The following is an 18,384-nucleotide window of genomic DNA, read 5'->3' as shown; positions in this document are numbered from 1 at the left end:
TTCCGCCTGGAGCTGCTGTTATGTAACCTCTGCGTGATTCAAAAATTGCTCTTATGTATGCACATGTTAAAGAGTACGCTTGTTTGTAACGATAGCGTGAATTGTTTCGAGCACATTCTGATATGAAGTGAAGCTCTTTTATAATAAAGCAGCGACATATCATTAATGAAGTTTTGTTGTAAGTAAATATCGTTGCGTTCGCTCTTACGTGTGTTTTACTGCTCGTCGTATTTTGAATTCGAATTCGAATTCGTTAAATCCGTTTTATTAGACTACACGCGCGCAGTTTGCACTTTTGGCTCGGATATGTCCTTAATTAATGTCTGTGTTTTGTTTCTTTACACGTAGTACATTAATATTCTTTGAGCCACAATTCACGCAAATATTGCATAATGTCTTAGGATAAGGTGGACAAGTAACATATATGTCATTTTAGTTAGTCTTTATTTTTAACCACTTTTTTTTTTTTACCAAGTAACATTAAATATGAACATCTCACAGAATATTAATAGAATAAGATGAAGGGATATACGTATTGGTAATTTCAATTCTCTCATCTGATGAATAAGTCATCGAGTTTATAATCATACGTCGATTTCGTCTGACAGTAATAAACTAATTTATATTTACGCATCGTACAAGCGTAACTTTCGGTCCGAATTTTTCCGAGTCAACCCCAGAATTTCGAACATTACTTGAGTACATACTATATATATCTCGTTTGGTTTTTAGCATTTCCCGGAACGAACACATCTTTTGTTCCTGTTGAACACATCCATCCTTGCATCGGCAACCGCCTACGCATTCCTGAAGAAAGAAAGAGTGGCAAGACATCGATTAAACCGTCATCGTTATGATGACTATAATTAACAATATATCATTTGGTCAATTCTCGATCGCATAATTACGTCCACTTGAAAAACCGAGCGACTCGGTGGGATCGTCGAATAAAATCTAATCAATTGATAACAATACCGAGGTGCAAGTTCCCTCAGGGTATAACAGGACGGCGGACGTACTGTTCCACAAGTGACCCATTCTTGATTTTCCGGATATTCCTCAAGACATTGCGGAGTAGTTGTGCCTGCATATATTTAATATTATGTAAATAATTGCGGGTTCACCGACGACGTAGAGATTAAAATTGAAACAAACACATATACACGACAGGTTAATCACTAAAACTCAAGCCGAGATGAAGAACTGTTATTTACTCTCTGCAAAAACTTACTGAAAAGCACCGCGATCGCAACGAGCAATACGAGATTAGCGCGCGATATTTCGCACGTGTAACGATCCGATGCTTTATTCTAGCGATTCTGGACTGGAATGATCTGTGAGATACGAGTTACTTTATATGCTGTTTTATATACTGCGCCATTTGTTAACACATCCATAATTCTCCATCATCGTCGGTTTGCGCCTCGAGGATAGTTGCTATTATCTAACCTGTGCGTCATTCAAAAATTATCATTCTCTTCTTAAGTATGCGCATATTAAAAAAGTGCACTCATTTCTAATGAAAACGTCAGTCGTTCCAAGCACATTCTAACATGAAGTAAGGCTAGTTCATAATAAAGCAACATAATAATAAAATATAAGTATATCAGTATAGAGTTTTGTTGTGAGTAAACATCGTTGCGTTCACTCTTATGTGTGTTTTACCGTTTGCTGCATTTTGAATTGAATTTGTATTCGTTAAATCCGTTTTATTAAATTACGCGCGCGCAGTTTGCATTTTTGGCTCGGGTATGTTCTTAATTAATATCTGTCTTTTGTTTCCTTATATGTAATACGTTAATATTCCTTGCCCGTTTGCAGGTCACGCAAATATTGCATATGTTTCAGGATGGTGAAAACAAGCAACGTATGTGTCATCTATGTTAGTCTTTATTTTTGACCACTTTGGTGCACAAAGAAACATCAAATGTAAATATCTCACAGAATATTAATAGAATAAGATGAAGGAATATACGTCTTGGTATAATTTCAGTTTCTCATCTGTCGAATAAGTTATCGAGTTTATAATGCCGATTACGTCAGACAGCAACTAATTTATATTTACACATCGTACAAGCATAACTTTCGCTCCGAATCTTTCCGAGTCGATCCAAGAATGTCGAACATCACTTCAGCATGTCTCGTTTGGTATTTAGCACTCATTTTTAGGGACACACTTTCCGTTGCTGTTCAACAAAGTTCCCGGCTTGCATTCGCACCCGGATACGCATTCCTGGAAAAAAAGTTGTGAGATATCGATTAAATCCGTTAATATAATTAGAATTAATAACAAACAAATATCATTTGTCAATTGTTGATCGCATAACTATGCCCACTTGAAAACAAGGCGACTCGGTGGGATCGTCGAACAAAATCTAATAAATTGATAACAATACCTTGTATTCGCAAACTTTGTAATCTATTTCACAGGACGGCGGTCCACATGATGATACACAAAGGACCAATTCTTGACCTTACGGGTATTGCTCAGGACTTTGCGAAGTAGCCGTGTCTGCACATATGCGATATTAGGTGAATAATTGCGGGTTCATCGACGACGTAGAGGTTAAAATGGAAACAAACATATATGCACGACAAGTTAATCACTAAAACTTAGGTCGAGATGAAGAATCGTTATTTACGCTCTGCGAAAACTTACTGAAAAGCACCGCGATCGCAATACCAGCAATACGAGACATTACGTAACGATCTGATGCTTTATTCTAGCGATTCTGGGTTGCTAGATTGCTGATCCGTGAGATACGAGATGTGGCTTTATATAATGTACCATTTGTTAACACATCCATAATTCTCCATCATCGTCGATTTGCACCTCGAACATAGTTGCTATTACCTAACCGGTGCGTCAATCAAAAGTCATGCTTTTAAGTATGCACATGTCAAAAAGTGCGCTTGTTTGTAAGCGCATAGCGTGAGTCGTTCCTAGCACATTCCAATATGATGTGATGCTTTTTTTTAATAAATAGCGATATATCGGTAATGAAATTTGGTTGTGAGTAAACATCGTTGCGTCCGCTCTTATATTTTACCACTTGTCGTATTTTGAATCGAATTCGAATTCGTTAAATCCGTTTCATTAAACTGCGCGCGCGTAGTTTGCACTATTGGCTCGGGTATGTTCTTAATTAATATCTGTCTTTTGTTTCTTTACGCGTAGTACATTAATATTCTTTGAGCCACAATTCACGCAATATTGCATATGTTTCAGGGTGGTGAAAACAAGCAACATATGTGTCATCTATGTTAGTCTTTATTTTTAACCACTTTGGTGTACAAAGAAACGTTAAATGTAAACATCTCACAGAATATTAATATCATAGAATAAGACGAAGGAATGTACGTCTTGGTAATTTCAATTTCTTATATATTCAGTAAGTACTCAAGTGTAAACATATGCCGATTACGTCTGACAGCAACTAATCTATACTTAGGTATCGTATAAGCATTTCGGTCCGAATTTTTCCGAGTCGACCCAAGAATGTTGAACATCACTTCAGTAGAAGCATGTCTCGTTTGGTATTTAGCACTGACTTGGAGGAACACATTCTCCTCTACTGTTCAACAAAAGTCCTGGCCTGCATTGACAGCCGATTACGCATTGCTGGAAAGAAAGTAGCAAGATATCGATTAAACCCGTTATGACAACTATAATTGACAAAATATCATTTTGTCGATTCTTGTTCGCATAACTATGTCCATTTGAAAACCGAGCGACTCGGTGGGATCATCGAATAAAGTCTAATAAATCGGTAACAATACCAATGTGCAAACTTGATCAGGGCGTGAGTTACAGGACGGCGGACATGCTGATCCACAAGTGGTCCATTCTTGATTTGGCGGGCATCGCCGAGCACTTTGTGAGGTAGCCGTGCCTGCACATACGCAATATTACGTAAATAATTGCGGGTTCACCGACGACGTAGAGGTTAAAATTGAAACAAACACATATGCGCTACAAGTTATTCACTAAAACTCAAGCCGAGATGAAGAATTGTTATTTACGCTCTGAAAACTTACTGAAAAGCACCGCGATCGCAACGAGCAATACGAGACTAGCGCGCGACATTGTAACACGTGTGATGATCCGATGCTTTATTCTAGAGATTCTCGACTGCTATGGCCTGTGCGATACGAGATGCGGCTTTATATACTGTGCCATTTGTTAACACATCCATAATTCTCCATCATCGTTTGCGTCTCCATCCAACATCGATTTGCGCCTCGTAGATAGTTGCTATTATCTAACCGATGCGTCATTCAAAAATCGTCATGCTCTTGTGCATGCATATATTGAAATATATGCATTTACTTGTAACGATAGCGTGAATCGTTTCAAGTATATTCTGATATGAAGCAAGGCTTTTTTTAAAAATAAAGCAGCGATATGTTAGTAATGAAGTTTTGTTATGAATAAACGTCGTTGCGTCCGCTCTTGTGTGTGTTTTACCGCTCGTCGGATTTTGAATCGAATGCGAACTCGAATTTATTCTGCGCGCTTGCACTCTTGGCTCGGGTATATCCTTAATTAATATCTGTGTTTTGTTTTCCTTATATGTAATACGTTTAGTATTCCTTCTCAGTTCACGCAAATATTGCATAATATTGTAGGATGTGGAAGACAAGCAATATATGTGTCATCTACGTTAATTTCTATTTTTAATCACTATGTTAGTCTTTATTTTTTATCATTTTGGTGTACAAGGAAATGTTAAATGTGAATATTTCACAGAATATTAATAGAATAAGATGAGGAAATATACGTCTTGATAATTTCAGTTTCTCATATATTCAATAAGTAATCAAGTGTAAACATATGCCGATTACGTCTGACAGCAACTAATCTTTTACTTAGGTATCGTATAAGCATTTCGGTCCGAATTTTTCCGAGTCGACCCAAGAATGTTGAACATCACTTCAGTAGATGCATGTCTCGTTTGGTATTTAGCACTCGCTTGGAGAAACACAGCCTCCTCTACTGTTCAACAAAAGTCCTTGCCTGCATTGACAGCCGATTATGCATTGCTGGAAAGAAAGTAGCAAGATATCGATTAAACCCGTTATGACAACTATAATTGACAAAATATCGTTTTGTCGATTCTTGTTCGCATAACTATGTCCATTTGAAAACCGAGCGACTCGGTGGGATCATCGAATAAAATCTAATAAATCGGTAACAATACATATGTGCAAAATTGAGGATTTGGTTCAGTGCAGGACGGCTGACATGCTGATCCACAAGTGGTCCATTCTTGATTTGGCGGGCATTGATTTTGTGACGTAGCCGTGCCTGCACATACGCAATATTACGTAAATAATTGCGAGTTCACTGACGACGTAGAGGTTAAAATTGAAACAAACACATATGCACTACAAGTTATTCACTAAAACTCAAGCCGAGATGAAGAATTGTTATTTACGCTCTGCGAAAACTTACTGAAAAGCACCGCGATCGCAACGAGCAATACGAAACTAGCGCGCGACATTGTAACATGTGTGATGATCCGATGCTTTATTCTAGAGATTCTCGACTGCTATGGCCTGTGAGATACGAGATGTGGCTTTATATACTGTGCCATTTGTTAACACATCCATAATTCTCCAACATCGATTTGCGCCTCGTAGATAGTTGCTATTATCTAACCTATGCGTCATTCAAAAATCGTCATGCTCTTATGCATGCATATATTAAAATATATGCGTTTGTTTGTAACGATAGCGTTTCAAGTACATTCTGATATGAAGTAAGGCTTTTTTTAAAAATAAAGCAGCGATATGTTAGTAAGGAAGTTTTATTATGAGTAAACGTCGTTGCGTCCGCTCTTGTGTGTGTTTTACCGCTCGTCGTATTTTGAATCGAATGCGAACTCGAATTTATTCTGCGCGCTTGCACTCTTGGCTCGGGTATATCCTTAATTAATATCTGTGTTTTGTTTTCCTTATATGTAATACGTTTAGTATTCCTTCTCAGTTCACGCAAATATTGCATAATATTGTAGGATGTGGAAGACAAGCAATATATGTGTTATCTACGTTAATTTTCATTTTTAATCACTATGTTAATCTTTATTTTTTATCATTTTGGTGTACAAGGAAATGTTAAATGTGAATATTTCACAGAATATTAATAGAATAAGATGAGGAAATATACGTCTTGATAATTTCAGTTTCTCATATATTCAATAAGTAATCAAGTGTAAACATATGCCGAATACATCTGACAGCAACTAATCTATACTTAGGTATCGTATAAGCATTACGGTCCGAATTTTTCCGAGTCGATCCCAGAATTTCGAACATCACTTCAGTAGATGCATGTCTCGTTTGGTATTTAGCACTCGCTTGGAGAAACACAGTCTCCTCTACTGTTCAACAAAAGTCCTTGTCTGCATTGACAGCCGGTTATGCAGTTCTGGAAAGACAAGTTGTAAGATATCGATTAAACCCGTTAATATATCTATAATTAACAAAATATCATTTTGTTAACACTTGATCGCATAACCATGTTCACTTGAGAACAAGACGACTCCGTAGGATCGTCAAATAAAATCTAATAAATCGGTAACAATACATATGTGCAAAATTGAGGATTTGGTTCAGTGCAGGACGGCGGACATGCTGATCCACAAATGATCCATTCTTGATTTTCTGGGCATTGATTTTGTGAGGTAGCCGTGCCTGTATATACGCAATATTACGTAAATAATTGCCAGTTCACTGACGACGTAGAGGTTAAAATTGAAACAAACACATATGCACTACAAGTTATTCGCTAAAACTCAAGCCGAAATGAAGAATTGTTATTTACGCTCTGCGAAAACTTACCGAAAAGCACCGCGATCGCAACGAGCAATACGAGACTAGCGCGCGACATTGTAACACGTGTGATGATCCGATGCTTTATTCTAGAGATTCTCGACTGCTATAGCCTGTGCGATACGAGATGCGGCTTTATATACTGTGCCATTTGTTAACACATCCATAATTTTCCAACATCGATTTGTGCCTCGTAGATAGTTGCTATTATCTAATCGATGCTTCATTCAAAAATCGTCATGCTCTTGTGCATGCATATATTGAAATATATGCATTTACTTGTAACGATAGCGTGAATCGTTTCAAGTACATTCTGATATGAAGTAAGGCTTTTTTTAAAAATAAAGCAGCGATATGTTAGTAATGAAGTTTTGTTACGAGTAAACGTCGTTGCGTCCGCTCTTGTGTGTGTTTTACCGCTCGTCGTATTTTGAATCGAATGCGAACTCGAATTTATTCTGCGCGCTTGCACTCTTGGCTCGGGTATATCCTTAATTAATATCTGTGTTTTGTTTTCCTTATATGTAATACGTTTAGTATTCCTTCTCAGTTCACGCAAATATTGCATAATATTTTAGGATGTGGAAGACAAGCAATATATGTGTCATCTACGTTAATTTTTATTTTTAATCACTATGTTAGTCTTTATTTTTTATCATTTTGGTATACAAGGAAATGTTAAATGTGAATATTTCACAGAATATTAATAGAATAAGATGAGGAAATATACGTCTTGATAATTTCAGTTTCTCATATATTCAATAAGTAATCAAGTGTAAACATATGCCGATTACATCTGACAGCAACTAATCTATACTTAGGTATCGTATAAGCATTTCGGTCTGCATTTTTCCGAGTCGACCCAAGAATGTTGAACATCACTTCAGTAGAAGCATGTCTCGTTTGGTATTTAGCACTGACTTGGAGAAACACAGTCTCCTCTACTGTTCAACAAAAGTCCTTGTTTGCATTGACAGCCGATTACGCAGTTCTGGAAAGACAAGTTGTAAGATATCGATTAAACCCGTTAATATATCTATAATCAACAAAATATCATTTTGTTAACTCTTGATCACATAACTATGTCCACTTGAGAACAAGACGACTCCGTGGGACCGTCAAATAAAATCTAATAAATTGATAACAATACCGCAGTGCAGACTTGAGGATTTGGTTCAGTGCAGGACGGCGGACATGCTGATCCACAAGTGGTCCATTCTTGATCTTCCGGGCATTGATTTTGTGAGGTAGCCGTGCCTGCACATACGCAATATTACGTAAATAATTGCGAGTTCACTGACGCCGTAGAGGTTAAAATTGAAACAAACACATATGCGCTACAAGTTATTCACTAAAACTCAAGCCGAGATGAAGAATTGTTATTTACGCTCTGCGAAAACTTACTGAAAAGCACCGCGATCGCAACGAGCAATACGAGACTAGCGCGCGACATTGTAACACGTGTGATGATCCGATACTTTATTCTAGAGATTCTCGACTGCTGTGGCCTGTGAGATACGAGATGCGGCTTTATATACTGTGCCATTTGGTAACACATCCATAATTCTCCATCATCGTTTGCGCCTCCATCCAACAACGATTTGCGCCTCGTAGATAGTTGCTATTATCTAACCGATGCGTCATTCATAAATCGTCATGCTCTTGTGCATGCATATATTAAAATATATGCGTTTACTTGTAACGATAGCGTGAATCGTTTCAAGTACATTCTGATATGAAGTAAGGCTTTTTTTTTAAATAAAGCAGCGATATGTTAGTAATGAAGTTTTGTTATGAATAAACGTCGTTGCGTCCGCTCTTGTGTGTGTTTTACCGTTCGTCGTATTTTGAATCGAATGCGAATTCGAATTTGTTAAATCCGTTTCATGAAACTGCGCGCTTGCTTTTGGCTCGGGTATATCCTTAATTAATATCTGTGTTTTGTTTTCCTTATATATAATACGTTTAGTATTCCTTCTCAGTTCACGCAAATATTGCATAATATTTTAGGATGGGGAAGACAAGCAATATGTGTCATCAACGTTAATTTTTATTTTTAATCACTATGTTAGTCTTTATTTTTTATCATTTTGGTGTACAAGGAAATGTTAAATGTGAATATTTCACAGAATATTAATAGAATAAGATGAGGAAATATACGTCTTGATAATTTCAGTTTCTCATATATTCAATAAGTAATCAAGTGTAAACATATGCCGATTACATTTGACAGCAACTAATCTATACTTAGGTATCGTATAAGCATTTCGGTCCGAATTGTTCCGAGTCGACCCCAGAATTTCGAACATCATTTCAGTAGATGCATGTCTCGTTTGGTATTTAGCACTCGCTTGGAGAAACACAGCCTCCTCTACTGTTCAACAAAAGTCCTCGCCTGCATTGACAGCCGATTACGCAGTTCTGGAAAGACAAGTTATAAGATATCGATTAAACCTGTTAATATATCTATAATTAACAAAATATCATTTTGTTAATACTTGATCGCATAACCATGTTCACTTGAGAACAAAACAACTCGGTGAAATAGTCGAATAAAATCTAATAAATTGATAACAATACCGCAGTGCAGACTTGAGGATTTGGTTGAGTGCAGGTCGGCTGACATGCTGATCCACAAGTAGTCCATTCTTGATTTGGCGGGCATCGCCCAGAACGTTGTGAGGTAGCCGTGCCTGCACATTACGTAAATAATTGCAATATTACGTAAATAATTGCGGGTCCATCGACGACGTAGAGATTAAAATTGAAAGGAACACATATGCACGACAAGTTATTCACTAAAACTCAAGCCGAGATGAAGAATTGTTATTTACACTCTGCGAAAACTTACTAAAAAGCACCGCGATCGCAACGAACAATACGAGAATAGCGCGCGACATTGTAACGCGTGTGATGTTCCGATGCTTTTTTCTAGAGATTCTTGACTGCTGTGGTCCGTGAGATACAAGATGCACCTTTATATACTGTGGCATTTCTTAACACATCCATAATTCTCCATCATCGTCGGTTTGCGCTTCGGGGATAGTTGCTACTATTTATATACGCATCATTCAAATTCGTCATGCTCTTATGCAATCATATGTTGAGAGGTCCACTATTTTATGATAATAGCGTGCGTCGTTTCAAGTACTTTCTGATATGAAGTAAAGCTTTTTTATACTAAAGCAGCAACATATTAGTAATGATGTTTTGTTGTGAGTAATAATAATTGTTGCATTCGCTCTTATGTATGTTTTTGTTTTAACGCTCATCGTATATCCAATTGAATTCGAATCTGTTTGATTAAACTGCACGTATACAGTTTGCACTTTTGGCTCGAGTATGTTCTTAATTAATATCTGTCTTTTGTTTCCTTATATGTAATACGTTAATATTCCTTGCTCGGCAGTTCACGCAAATATTGCATATGTTTCAGGATGGTGAAAACAAACAACGTATGTGTCATCTACGTTAGTCTTTATTTTTTATCATTTTGGTGTACAAGGAAACGTTAAATGTGAATATCTCACAGAATATCAATAGATTAAGGCGAGAAAACATACGTCTCGATGATTTCAATTTCTTACATGTTCAATAAGTCATCGAATGTATAACCATATGTCTATTACGTCTGATAGCAACTAATCTATATTTAGGCATTATACAAGCATAACTTTCGGTCCGAATTTTTCCGAGTCGACCCCAGAGTTTCGAACATCACTTCAATAGATACATATCTTGTTTGGTATTTAGCACTGACTTGGAGGAACACATTCGCTTCTACTGTTCAACAGAAATCCATTCTTGCATTGACAGCCGTATATGCAATGCTGGAAAGAAAGTAGCAAGATGTCGATTAAACTCGTTATGATAACTTTAATTGACAAAATATCATTTTGTCAATTCTTGATCGCATAACTGTGTCTGTGTGAAAACCGAGCGACTCGGTGATGTCGTCGAATATAATCTAATAAATCGGTAACAATACCAACGTGCAAGCTGGATTGGAGTCATTACAGAGCGGCGGACATGGTGATCCACAAGTGATAAAATTTTGATTTGGCCCGCATTCCTGACCTTGCGTAGTTGTGCCTGCACATACGCAATATTACGTAAATAATTGCGGGTTCACCGACGACGTAGAGGTTAAAATTGAAACAAACACATATGCACTACAAGTTATTCACTAAAACTCAAGCCGAGATGAAGAATTGCTATTTACGCTCTGCGGAAACTTACTGAAAAGCACCACGATCGCAACAAATAATACGAGACTACCGCGCGACATTGTAACGCGTGTGACAATCCGATGTATTATTCTAATGATTCTTGACTGCTATGGCTTGTGGGGTACAAAATGCACCTTTATATATTCTGCCAGTTGTTAACAATATTCTCTGTTAACAATCTATAATTTTCTATCGTCGGTTTGCGCTTGGAAGATAGTTGCTACTATTTACAAATGCGTCATTAAAAAATTGTCATGCTCTTATGCATGCGCATGTTAACAAATGCGCTTGTTTATAACGGTAGCGTAAATTGTTTCAAGGGCATGTGAAATGAGGCTTATTTTATAACGAAACAGCGACTTATCGATAATGGAGTTTCGTTGTTATTGAAGGTCATCGCGTTCTTCTGTGTGCTTCGCTGCTCGTCGTATTTTGCGTTGAATTCGAATACGTTAAATCTATTTTATTAAACTGCGCGCGCGCAGTTTGCACTTTAGGTTCGGTATGTGCTTAATTAATATCTGTGTTTTCTATTCTTGTATGTGATACGTTAACATTCCTTGAACCGCAGTTCACGCAAATATTGCATAATATTGTAGGGTGCGTGAGACAAGCAACATATGTACTATCTATATTAACCTTTATTTTTAACCACTTTGATGTACAGAGAAGTTAAGTGTGAATATCTCACAAAATATCAATTTTTTATTTTCTTGATTGCTATGGTTTGTGAGGTACAAAATATACCTTTATATATTTTGCCAATTGTTAACAATATCATTTGTTTACAATCTATAATTTTCTATCATCATCAGTTTGCGCTTCAAAGATAGTTGCTACTGTTTACATATGCCATTAAATGTGTCATTAAAAAATTGTCATGCTCTTATGCATGCGCATATTAACAAGTGCGCTTGTTTGTAACGATAGCGTAAATTGTTTCAAGGGCATGTGAAATGAGACTTATTTTATAACGAAACAGCGACTTATCGGTAATGGAGTTTCGTTGTTATTGAAGGTCATCGCGTTCGTTCTTATGTGTGCTTCGCTGCTCGTCGTATTTTGCGTTGAATTCAAATACGTTAAATCTATTTTATTAAACTGCGCGCGCGCAGTTTGCACTTTAGGTTCGGTATGTGCTTAATTAATATCTGTGTTTTCTATTTTGTATATGATACGTTAACATTCCTTGAACCGCAGTTCACGCAAATATTGCATAATATTGTAGGGTGCGTGAGACAAGCAACATATGTACTATCTATATTAACCTTTATTTTTAACCACTTTGATGTACAGAGAAGTTAAGTGTGAATATCTCACAAAATATCAATTTTTTATTTTCTTGATTGCTATGGCTTGTGAGGTACAAAATACACCTTTATATATTCTGCCAATTGTTAACAATATATTTGTTTACAATCTATAATTTTCTATCATCATCAGTTTGCGCTTGGAAGATAGTTGCTACTATTTACAAATGCGTCATTAAAAAATTGTCATGCTCTTATGCATGCGCATGTTAACAAGTGCGCTTGTTTGTAACGGTAGCGTAAATTGTTTCAAGGGCACGTGAATGAGTCTTATTTATAAGTCACGGACTTATGTGATTTCTTTATTGAAGGCATCGTTGTTTTATTTCCTCTGTTTTGGTATTGTTTAATATGTTACATTAATATACGTTAAATATCTTATATTACGCAATATCTATATTTAGGCTTGGACAAGCATAACTTTATCCGATTTTTAATGATCTAAAGTTTTGAACCACTTCAGTATTCTTTTTATGGTTTGATTAATAATTTTGTTTTATAAATGTTCATGCAGCCATTAGTTGCTGAAAAAGTGAATATGATTAAAAAAACAAAAAAATATCATTGTTTTAATTCTGAAAGGCATCTGTTGCGTAAATTATAACGCATACATGTAAGGATTGTGGTTAGAAGGTCATCGCGCTCTGTTGCTTCCTATCGTCGTATTTTGCGTTGAATTCAAATACGTTAAATCTATTTATTAACTGCCGCCGCAGTTTGCACTTTAGGTTCGGTATGTGCTTAATTAATATCTGTGTTTTCTATTCTTGTATATGATACGTTAACATTCCTTGAACCGCAGTTCACGCAAATATTGCATAATATTGTAGGGTGCGTGAGACAAGCAACATATGTACTATCTATATTAACCTTTATTTTTAACCACTTTGATGTACAGAGAAGTTAAGTGTGAATATCTCACAAAATATCAATTTTTTATTTTCTTGATTGCTATGGTTTGTGAGGTACAAAATATACCTTTATATATTTTGCCAATTGTTAACAATATCATTTGTTTACAATCTATAATTTTCTATCATCATCAGTTTGCGCTTCAAAGATAGTTGCTACTGTTTACATATGCCATTAAATGTGTCATTAAAAAATTGTCATGCTCTTATGCATGCGCATGTTAACAAGTGCGCTTGTTTGTAACGATAGCGTAAATTGTTTCAAGGGCATGTGAAATGAGACTTATTTTATAACGAAACAGCGACTTATCGGTAATGGAGTTTCGTTGTTATTGAAGGTCATCGCGTTCGTTCTTATGTGTGCTTCGCTGCTCGTCGTATTTTGAGTTGAATTCGAATACGTTAAATCTATTTTATTAAACTGCGCGCGCGCAGTTTGCACTTTAGGTTCGGTATGTGCTTAATTAATATCTGTGTTTTCTATTCTTGTATATGATACGTTAACATTCCTTGAACCGCAGTTCACGCAAATATTGCATAGTATTGTAGGGTGCGTGAGACAAGCAACATATGTACTATCTATATTAACCTTTATTTTTAACCACTTTGATGTACAGAGAAGTTAAGTGTGAATATCTCACAAAATATCAATTTTTTATTTTCTTGATTGCTATGGCTTGTGAGGTACAAAATATACCTTTATATATTTTGCCAATTGTTAACAATATCATTTGTTTACAATCTATAATTTTCTATCATCATCAGTTTGCGCTTCGAAGATAGTTGCTACTGTTTACATATGCCATTAAATATGTCATTAAAAAATTATCATGCTCTTATGCATGCGCATATTAACAAGTGCGCTTGTTTGTAACGATAGCGTAAATTGTTTCAAGGGCATGTGAAATGAGACTTATTTTATAACGAAACAGCGACTTATCGGTAATGGAGTTTCGTTGTTATTGAAGGTCATCGCGTTCGTTCTTATGTGTGCTTCGCTGCTCGTCGTATTTTGCGTTGAATTCAAATACGTTAAATCCATTTTATTAAACTGCGCGCGCGCAGTTTGCACTTTAGGTTCGGTATGTGCTTAATTAATATCTGTGTTTTCTATTTTTGTATATGATACGTTAACATTCCTTGAACCGCAGTTCACGCAAATATTGCATAATATTGTAGGGTGCGTGAGACAAGCAACATATGTACTATCTATATTAACCTTTATTTTTAACCACTTTGATGTACAGAGAAGTTAAGTGTGAATATCTCACAAAATATCAATTTTTTATTTTCTTGATTGCTATGGCTTGTGAGGTACAAAATACACCTTTATATATTCTGCCAATTGTTAACAATATAATTTGTTTACAATCTATAATTTTCTATCATCATCAGTTTGCGCTTCGAAGATAGTTGCTACTATCTACATATGCGTCATTAAAAAATTGTTACTCTTATGCATGTGCATGTTAAAAAGTGCGCTTGTTTGTAACGGTAGCGTAAATTGTTTCAAGGGCACGTGAAGTGAGTCTTAATTTATAAGCCTCACGTTGCACGTTAAGTGTGAATATCTCACAAAATATCAATAGAATAAGACAAAGGAACATACGTCTTGATAATTTCAATTTCCCATCTGTTTAATGAGTAATTAAGTATATAACTATGTACCCATACCATATAACCATATACGATATAACCATATACCGATTATATCTGACAGCAACTAATCTATATTTAGGCATTGGACAAGCATAACTTTCGATCCGAATTTTTCCAAGTCGACTCTAAAGTTTTGAACACCACTTCAGGTAGATGTCTCGTTTAATTATGGGCATAGGGTTGAATTAATACAGATTTTGTTGCTGTCCAATACAAAGCCATGTATGCATTGGCAGCCGATTACGCATTGCTGGAAAAAAAGTTGCAAAATATCGATTAAACATATTATGACAACTACAACTGACAAGATATCATTTTGGTAATTTTTCATCGCAGCATTATATCTACTTGAAAACCGGCCGACTCGGTGGCATTGTCGAATAAAATCTAATAAATCGGTAACAATACCAATGTGCAAGCGACTTGTGGTTCGAGGAACGAGTCACAGGTCAGCGGACATGCTGTTCCACAAGTTTCCCATTTTTGATTTTCCAGGCATTCGTGATCTTCTGAGGTAGCCGTGCCTGCACATATGTAATATTACGTAAATAATTGCTGGTTCACTCACGACGTCAAGATGAAAATTGAAACAAACACATTTATACGACAGATCGTTCAGCAAAACTCAAGCCGATATGAAAGATTGATATTACGCTCTGCGAAAAATACTTACTGAAAAGCACCGCGATCGCAGCGAGCAATACGAGACTAGCGCGCGACATTGTAAAGCGCGTGACGATCTGACGTTTTATTTTAGCGATTCTTGACGGCCTGTAAGATACGAAATTCACCTTTATATACTGTACTATTTATTAACAATGTATCATTTGTTAACAATCTATAATTTTCTATTATCGTCGGTTTGTCCTTCGAAGATAGTCGCCACTATCTGTTTATGCATCTTTGGAAAATTGTCATGCTCTTATGCATGCGCATGTTAAGAAGTGCGCTTGTTTGTAACGACAGCGTAAATTGTTTCAAGTGCATTCTGACATGTGAAGTGAGGCTTATTTTATAACGAACCAGCGACATATCAGTAATGGGGTTTCGTTGTTGTTGAAAATTGTCGCGTTTGTTCTTATGTCTGTTTTACCGCTCGTCGTATTTTGAATTGAATTGGAATTCGTTAAATCCGTTTTATTAAACCGCACGCTCGTAGTTTGTACTTTTAGCTCGTGTATGTTTTTAATTAATATCTGTACTTTGTTTCCTTGTATATATAATACGTTAATATTCCTTGAACCGCAGTTCATGCAAATATTGCATAATAATTTAGGAAGCGGAGGACAAGCAACATATGTATCGTCTATGTTAGTCTTTATTTTTAACCACTTTGATGTACAAAAAAAAAGTTAAATGTAAATATCTCACAGAATATCAATAGATTAAGGCGAGAAAACATACGTCTCGATGATTTCAATTTCTTACATGTTCAATAAATCATCGAATGTATAACCATATGTCTATTACGTCTGATAGCAACTAATCTATATTTAGGCATTATACAAGCATAACTTTCGGTCCGAATTTTTCCGAGTCGACCCCAGAGTTTCGAACATCGCTTCAATGGATACATATCTCGTTTGGTTTTCAGCAATTTTGTGGAACAATACATTTTCCGCTACTGTTCAACAGAAATCCATTCTTGCATTGGCAGCCGATTATGCATTGCTGGAAAGAAAGTAGCAAGATGTCGATTAAACTCGTTATGATAACTTTAATTGACAAAATATCATTTTGTCAATTCTTGATCGCATAACTGTGTCTGTGTGAAAACCGAGCGACTCGGTGATGTCGTCGAATATAATCTAATAAGTCGACAACGATACCATTGTGCAAATTTGATCGGAGTCTGTATTACAGGACGGCGGACATGCTGATCCGCAATTGGTCCATTCCTGATTTTCCGGGCATTGCCGAGAATTTTCCGAGGTAGCCGTGCCTGCACATACGCAATATTACGCAAGTAATTGTGACTTCACTGACGACGTTAAAATTAAAATTGAAACAAACACATATACACGACAGATCATTCGCTAAAACTCAAGCCGAGATGAAGGTTTGATATTTACGCGCTGCGAAAAAAAACTTACTGAAAAGTACCGCGATCGCAACGAGCAATATGAGACTAATACGCGGCATTATAACGCGCGTGTGACGATCCGATGTTTTATTCTAGCACTTCTTGACTACTATGGCTTGCGGGGTACAAAATGACCTTTATATACTGCCATTTATTAAAACATCTATAATTCTCTGTCATCGTCGGTTTGCTCTTCGAAGGTAGTTGCTACTACCTATATATGCGTCATTCGAAAATTGTCATATTCTCGTGCTCTTCTGACATGCTTGATACATGCTCTTATACACGCACGTGTTGAAAAGTGCGCTTGTTTGGAACGATAGCGTGAGTTGGTTCAAGTGAACTCTGACATGTGAAGCGAGGCTTATTTTACAACGAAACAGCGATTTATCAGTAATGGAACTTTGTTATTATTGAAAGTCGTCGCGTTCGTTTTTATGTGTGCTTTGCCGCTCGTCGTATTTTCAATTGAATTCGAATTCTTTAAATCTGTCTTATTGAACGATCTGTGATTCACGGAATTTAGGTTCCGAAGCAAAAGTGTGTGAAAAAATTTTAAACATCATGTAGTGTTCAAAACGAAGCCTTCAAAAAAACATTTTGTCTTAGGCCGTATAACCGAAATATTTACATATTTCTTTAAAAATATCACGCACAGTTGTGAAAACAGTGTTTTCACACTGGTAGAATTTTATTTCGAATTTCTTTACGGCTTGTTAATCGCAATTGTTCGTAATCGTGCATAAGTTTAGATTTCCAAAGTAGCTACCATTTCCAACAAGAGAGTCTTAACATTCTCATTGACATATTTTCCGCATCAGTTCCATGCGCCTGTCTTGTTTGTAATTCCTAGACGTGGTATTCCCCGTCTATATGTGTCGGTATTATGTAAACATCTCGTGTTTCCACGCCGATCAACATTATGCCGGCGATCGAAGGTTAAACAGCGAAGGTTGCGAAATCTCGCGTCAATTTGTCGTCGCTGCAATTTCCGAGGCAGCGATTTACTGAGTCACACGCGAGCACTGCTCGCGTCTGGAAATTAGCGATCTGCGCAACAGGAAGCAGCAGACAGGAGGAAGGACCGATTCTCGGCCGTTCTGTCAATCGGGAAATTTCGGGCTTGCAAAACGCGCACGTTGTGTCCACTTTGTCTGAGCGTAAGCTCGCTCAATTCACGACCGCTTCCCCGAATACGCTTTTATCCTAAATGCCATTTTGCCATCGGCGAGATAGCCCGAGTGAATCAGACTGACCCTTCTGCTTCCCTTCCGTTCCTCCTCCTGGCGCACATGGGCTTTTTTTTTTTTATTACGAGTAAAGAGCACGGAGAATCGAATATCCGACTCGAATCGAAT

At 36.7% G+C, this 18,384-nt stretch overlaps 7 protein-coding genes and 1 long non-coding RNA gene across 10 annotated transcripts; all 8 read right to left on the bottom strand.

The window, feature by feature from the left end:
* Nucleotides 1-416: 416 nt before the first annotated feature.
* LOC105181822 (uncharacterized) lies at nucleotides 417-1,414 on the bottom strand. The gene is made up of 3 exons (XR_849661.3): nucleotides 1,232-1,414; nucleotides 976-1,084; nucleotides 417-807 (listed from the first exon to the last, which is right to left on the bottom strand). It is a non-coding gene; the product is annotated as an uncharacterized LOC105181822 (long non-coding RNA).
* Nucleotides 1,415-3,253: 1,839 nt separating this feature from the next.
* LOC112589397 (chymotrypsin inhibitor-like) lies at nucleotides 3,254-4,244 on the bottom strand. Its single transcript, XM_025302495.1, has 3 exons — nucleotides 4,039-4,244; nucleotides 3,781-3,893; nucleotides 3,254-3,622 (listed from the first exon to the last, which is right to left on the bottom strand). The coding sequence occupies exons 1-3, from the start codon at nucleotides 4,085-4,087 to the stop codon at nucleotides 3,542-3,544; spliced, it is 243 nt and encodes an 80-aa protein (XP_025158280.1). The 5' UTR covers nucleotides 4,088-4,244; the 3' UTR covers nucleotides 3,254-3,541.
* A 540-nt stretch (nucleotides 4,245-4,784) lies between these two features.
* LOC112589398 (chymotrypsin inhibitor-like) lies at nucleotides 4,785-5,635 on the bottom strand. The gene is made up of 3 exons (XM_025302496.1): nucleotides 5,456-5,635; nucleotides 5,202-5,308; nucleotides 4,785-5,043 (listed from the first exon to the last, which is right to left on the bottom strand). The coding sequence occupies exons 1-3, from the start codon at nucleotides 5,502-5,504 to the stop codon at nucleotides 4,963-4,965; spliced, it is 237 nt and encodes a 78-aa protein (XP_025158281.1). The 5' UTR covers nucleotides 5,505-5,635; the 3' UTR covers nucleotides 4,785-4,962.
* Nucleotides 5,636-6,172: 537 nt separating this feature from the next.
* LOC112589399 (chymotrypsin inhibitor-like) lies at nucleotides 6,173-7,031 on the bottom strand. The gene is made up of 3 exons (XM_025302497.1): nucleotides 6,844-7,031; nucleotides 6,590-6,696; nucleotides 6,173-6,430 (listed from the first exon to the last, which is right to left on the bottom strand). Exons 1-3 carry the CDS (start codon nucleotides 6,890-6,892, stop codon nucleotides 6,350-6,352), a joined length of 237 nt encoding a protein of 78 aa, XP_025158282.1. The 5' UTR covers nucleotides 6,893-7,031; the 3' UTR covers nucleotides 6,173-6,349.
* A 536-nt stretch (nucleotides 7,032-7,567) lies between these two features.
* Nucleotides 7,568-8,433, bottom strand: LOC112588065 (cysteine-rich venom protein 6-like). The gene is made up of 3 exons (XM_011138830.2): nucleotides 8,239-8,433; nucleotides 7,985-8,091; nucleotides 7,568-7,825 (listed from the first exon to the last, which is right to left on the bottom strand). Exons 1-3 carry the CDS (start codon nucleotides 8,390-8,392, stop codon nucleotides 7,745-7,747), a joined length of 342 nt encoding a protein of 113 aa, XP_011137132.2. The 5' UTR covers nucleotides 8,393-8,433; the 3' UTR covers nucleotides 7,568-7,744.
* A 564-nt stretch (nucleotides 8,434-8,997) lies between these two features.
* Nucleotides 8,998-9,895, bottom strand: LOC105181820 (cysteine-rich venom protein 6-like). The gene is made up of 3 exons (XM_011138828.3): nucleotides 9,686-9,895; nucleotides 9,415-9,527; nucleotides 8,998-9,255 (listed from the first exon to the last, which is right to left on the bottom strand). The coding sequence occupies exons 1-3, from the start codon at nucleotides 9,825-9,827 to the stop codon at nucleotides 9,175-9,177; spliced, it is 336 nt and encodes a 111-aa protein (XP_011137130.2). The 5' UTR covers nucleotides 9,828-9,895; the 3' UTR covers nucleotides 8,998-9,174.
* Nucleotides 9,896-10,290: 395 nt separating this feature from the next.
* Nucleotides 10,291-11,187, bottom strand: LOC112589400 (chymotrypsin inhibitor-like). 2 transcript variants are annotated; one of them, XM_025302499.1, is made up of 3 exons: nucleotides 11,074-11,187; nucleotides 10,823-10,926; nucleotides 10,291-10,664 (listed from the first exon to the last, which is right to left on the bottom strand). In XM_025302499.1, the coding sequence occupies exons 1-3, from the start codon at nucleotides 11,120-11,122 to the stop codon at nucleotides 10,584-10,586; spliced, it is 234 nt and encodes a 77-aa protein (XP_025158284.1). In that variant the 5' UTR covers nucleotides 11,123-11,187; the 3' UTR covers nucleotides 10,291-10,583. The 2 variants fall into 2 exon arrangements, with proteins under 2 accessions (XP_025158284.1, XP_025158285.1); XM_025302500.1 differs by having other exon boundaries at nucleotides 10,827-10,926.
* Nucleotides 11,188-13,857: 2,670 nt separating this feature from the next.
* On the bottom strand, nucleotides 13,858-17,207 carry LOC112588083 (chymotrypsin inhibitor-like). 2 transcript variants are annotated; one of them, XM_025302555.1, is made up of 3 exons: nucleotides 17,037-17,207; nucleotides 15,352-15,467; nucleotides 13,858-15,193 (listed from the first exon to the last, which is right to left on the bottom strand). In XM_025302555.1, the coding sequence occupies exons 1-3, from the start codon at nucleotides 17,083-17,085 to the stop codon at nucleotides 15,110-15,112; spliced, it is 249 nt and encodes an 82-aa protein (XP_025158340.1). In that variant the 5' UTR covers nucleotides 17,086-17,207; the 3' UTR covers nucleotides 13,858-15,109. The 2 variants fall into 2 exon arrangements, with proteins under 2 accessions (XP_025158340.1, XP_025158339.1); XM_025302554.1 differs by lacking the exon at nucleotides 17,037-17,207 and adding an exon at nucleotides 15,617-16,530.
* Between the last annotated feature and the right edge of the window lie 1,177 nt (nucleotides 17,208-18,384).

This window comes from Harpegnathos saltator, unplaced genomic scaffold, assembly GCF_003227715.2.
Source record: "Harpegnathos saltator strain DR-91 unplaced genomic scaffold, Hsal_v8.6 scaffold498, whole genome shotgun sequence".
NCBI lineage: Eukaryota > Metazoa > Arthropoda > Insecta > Hymenoptera > Formicidae > Harpegnathos > Harpegnathos saltator.
This window is presented reverse-complemented; position numbering and strand designations above follow the sequence as displayed.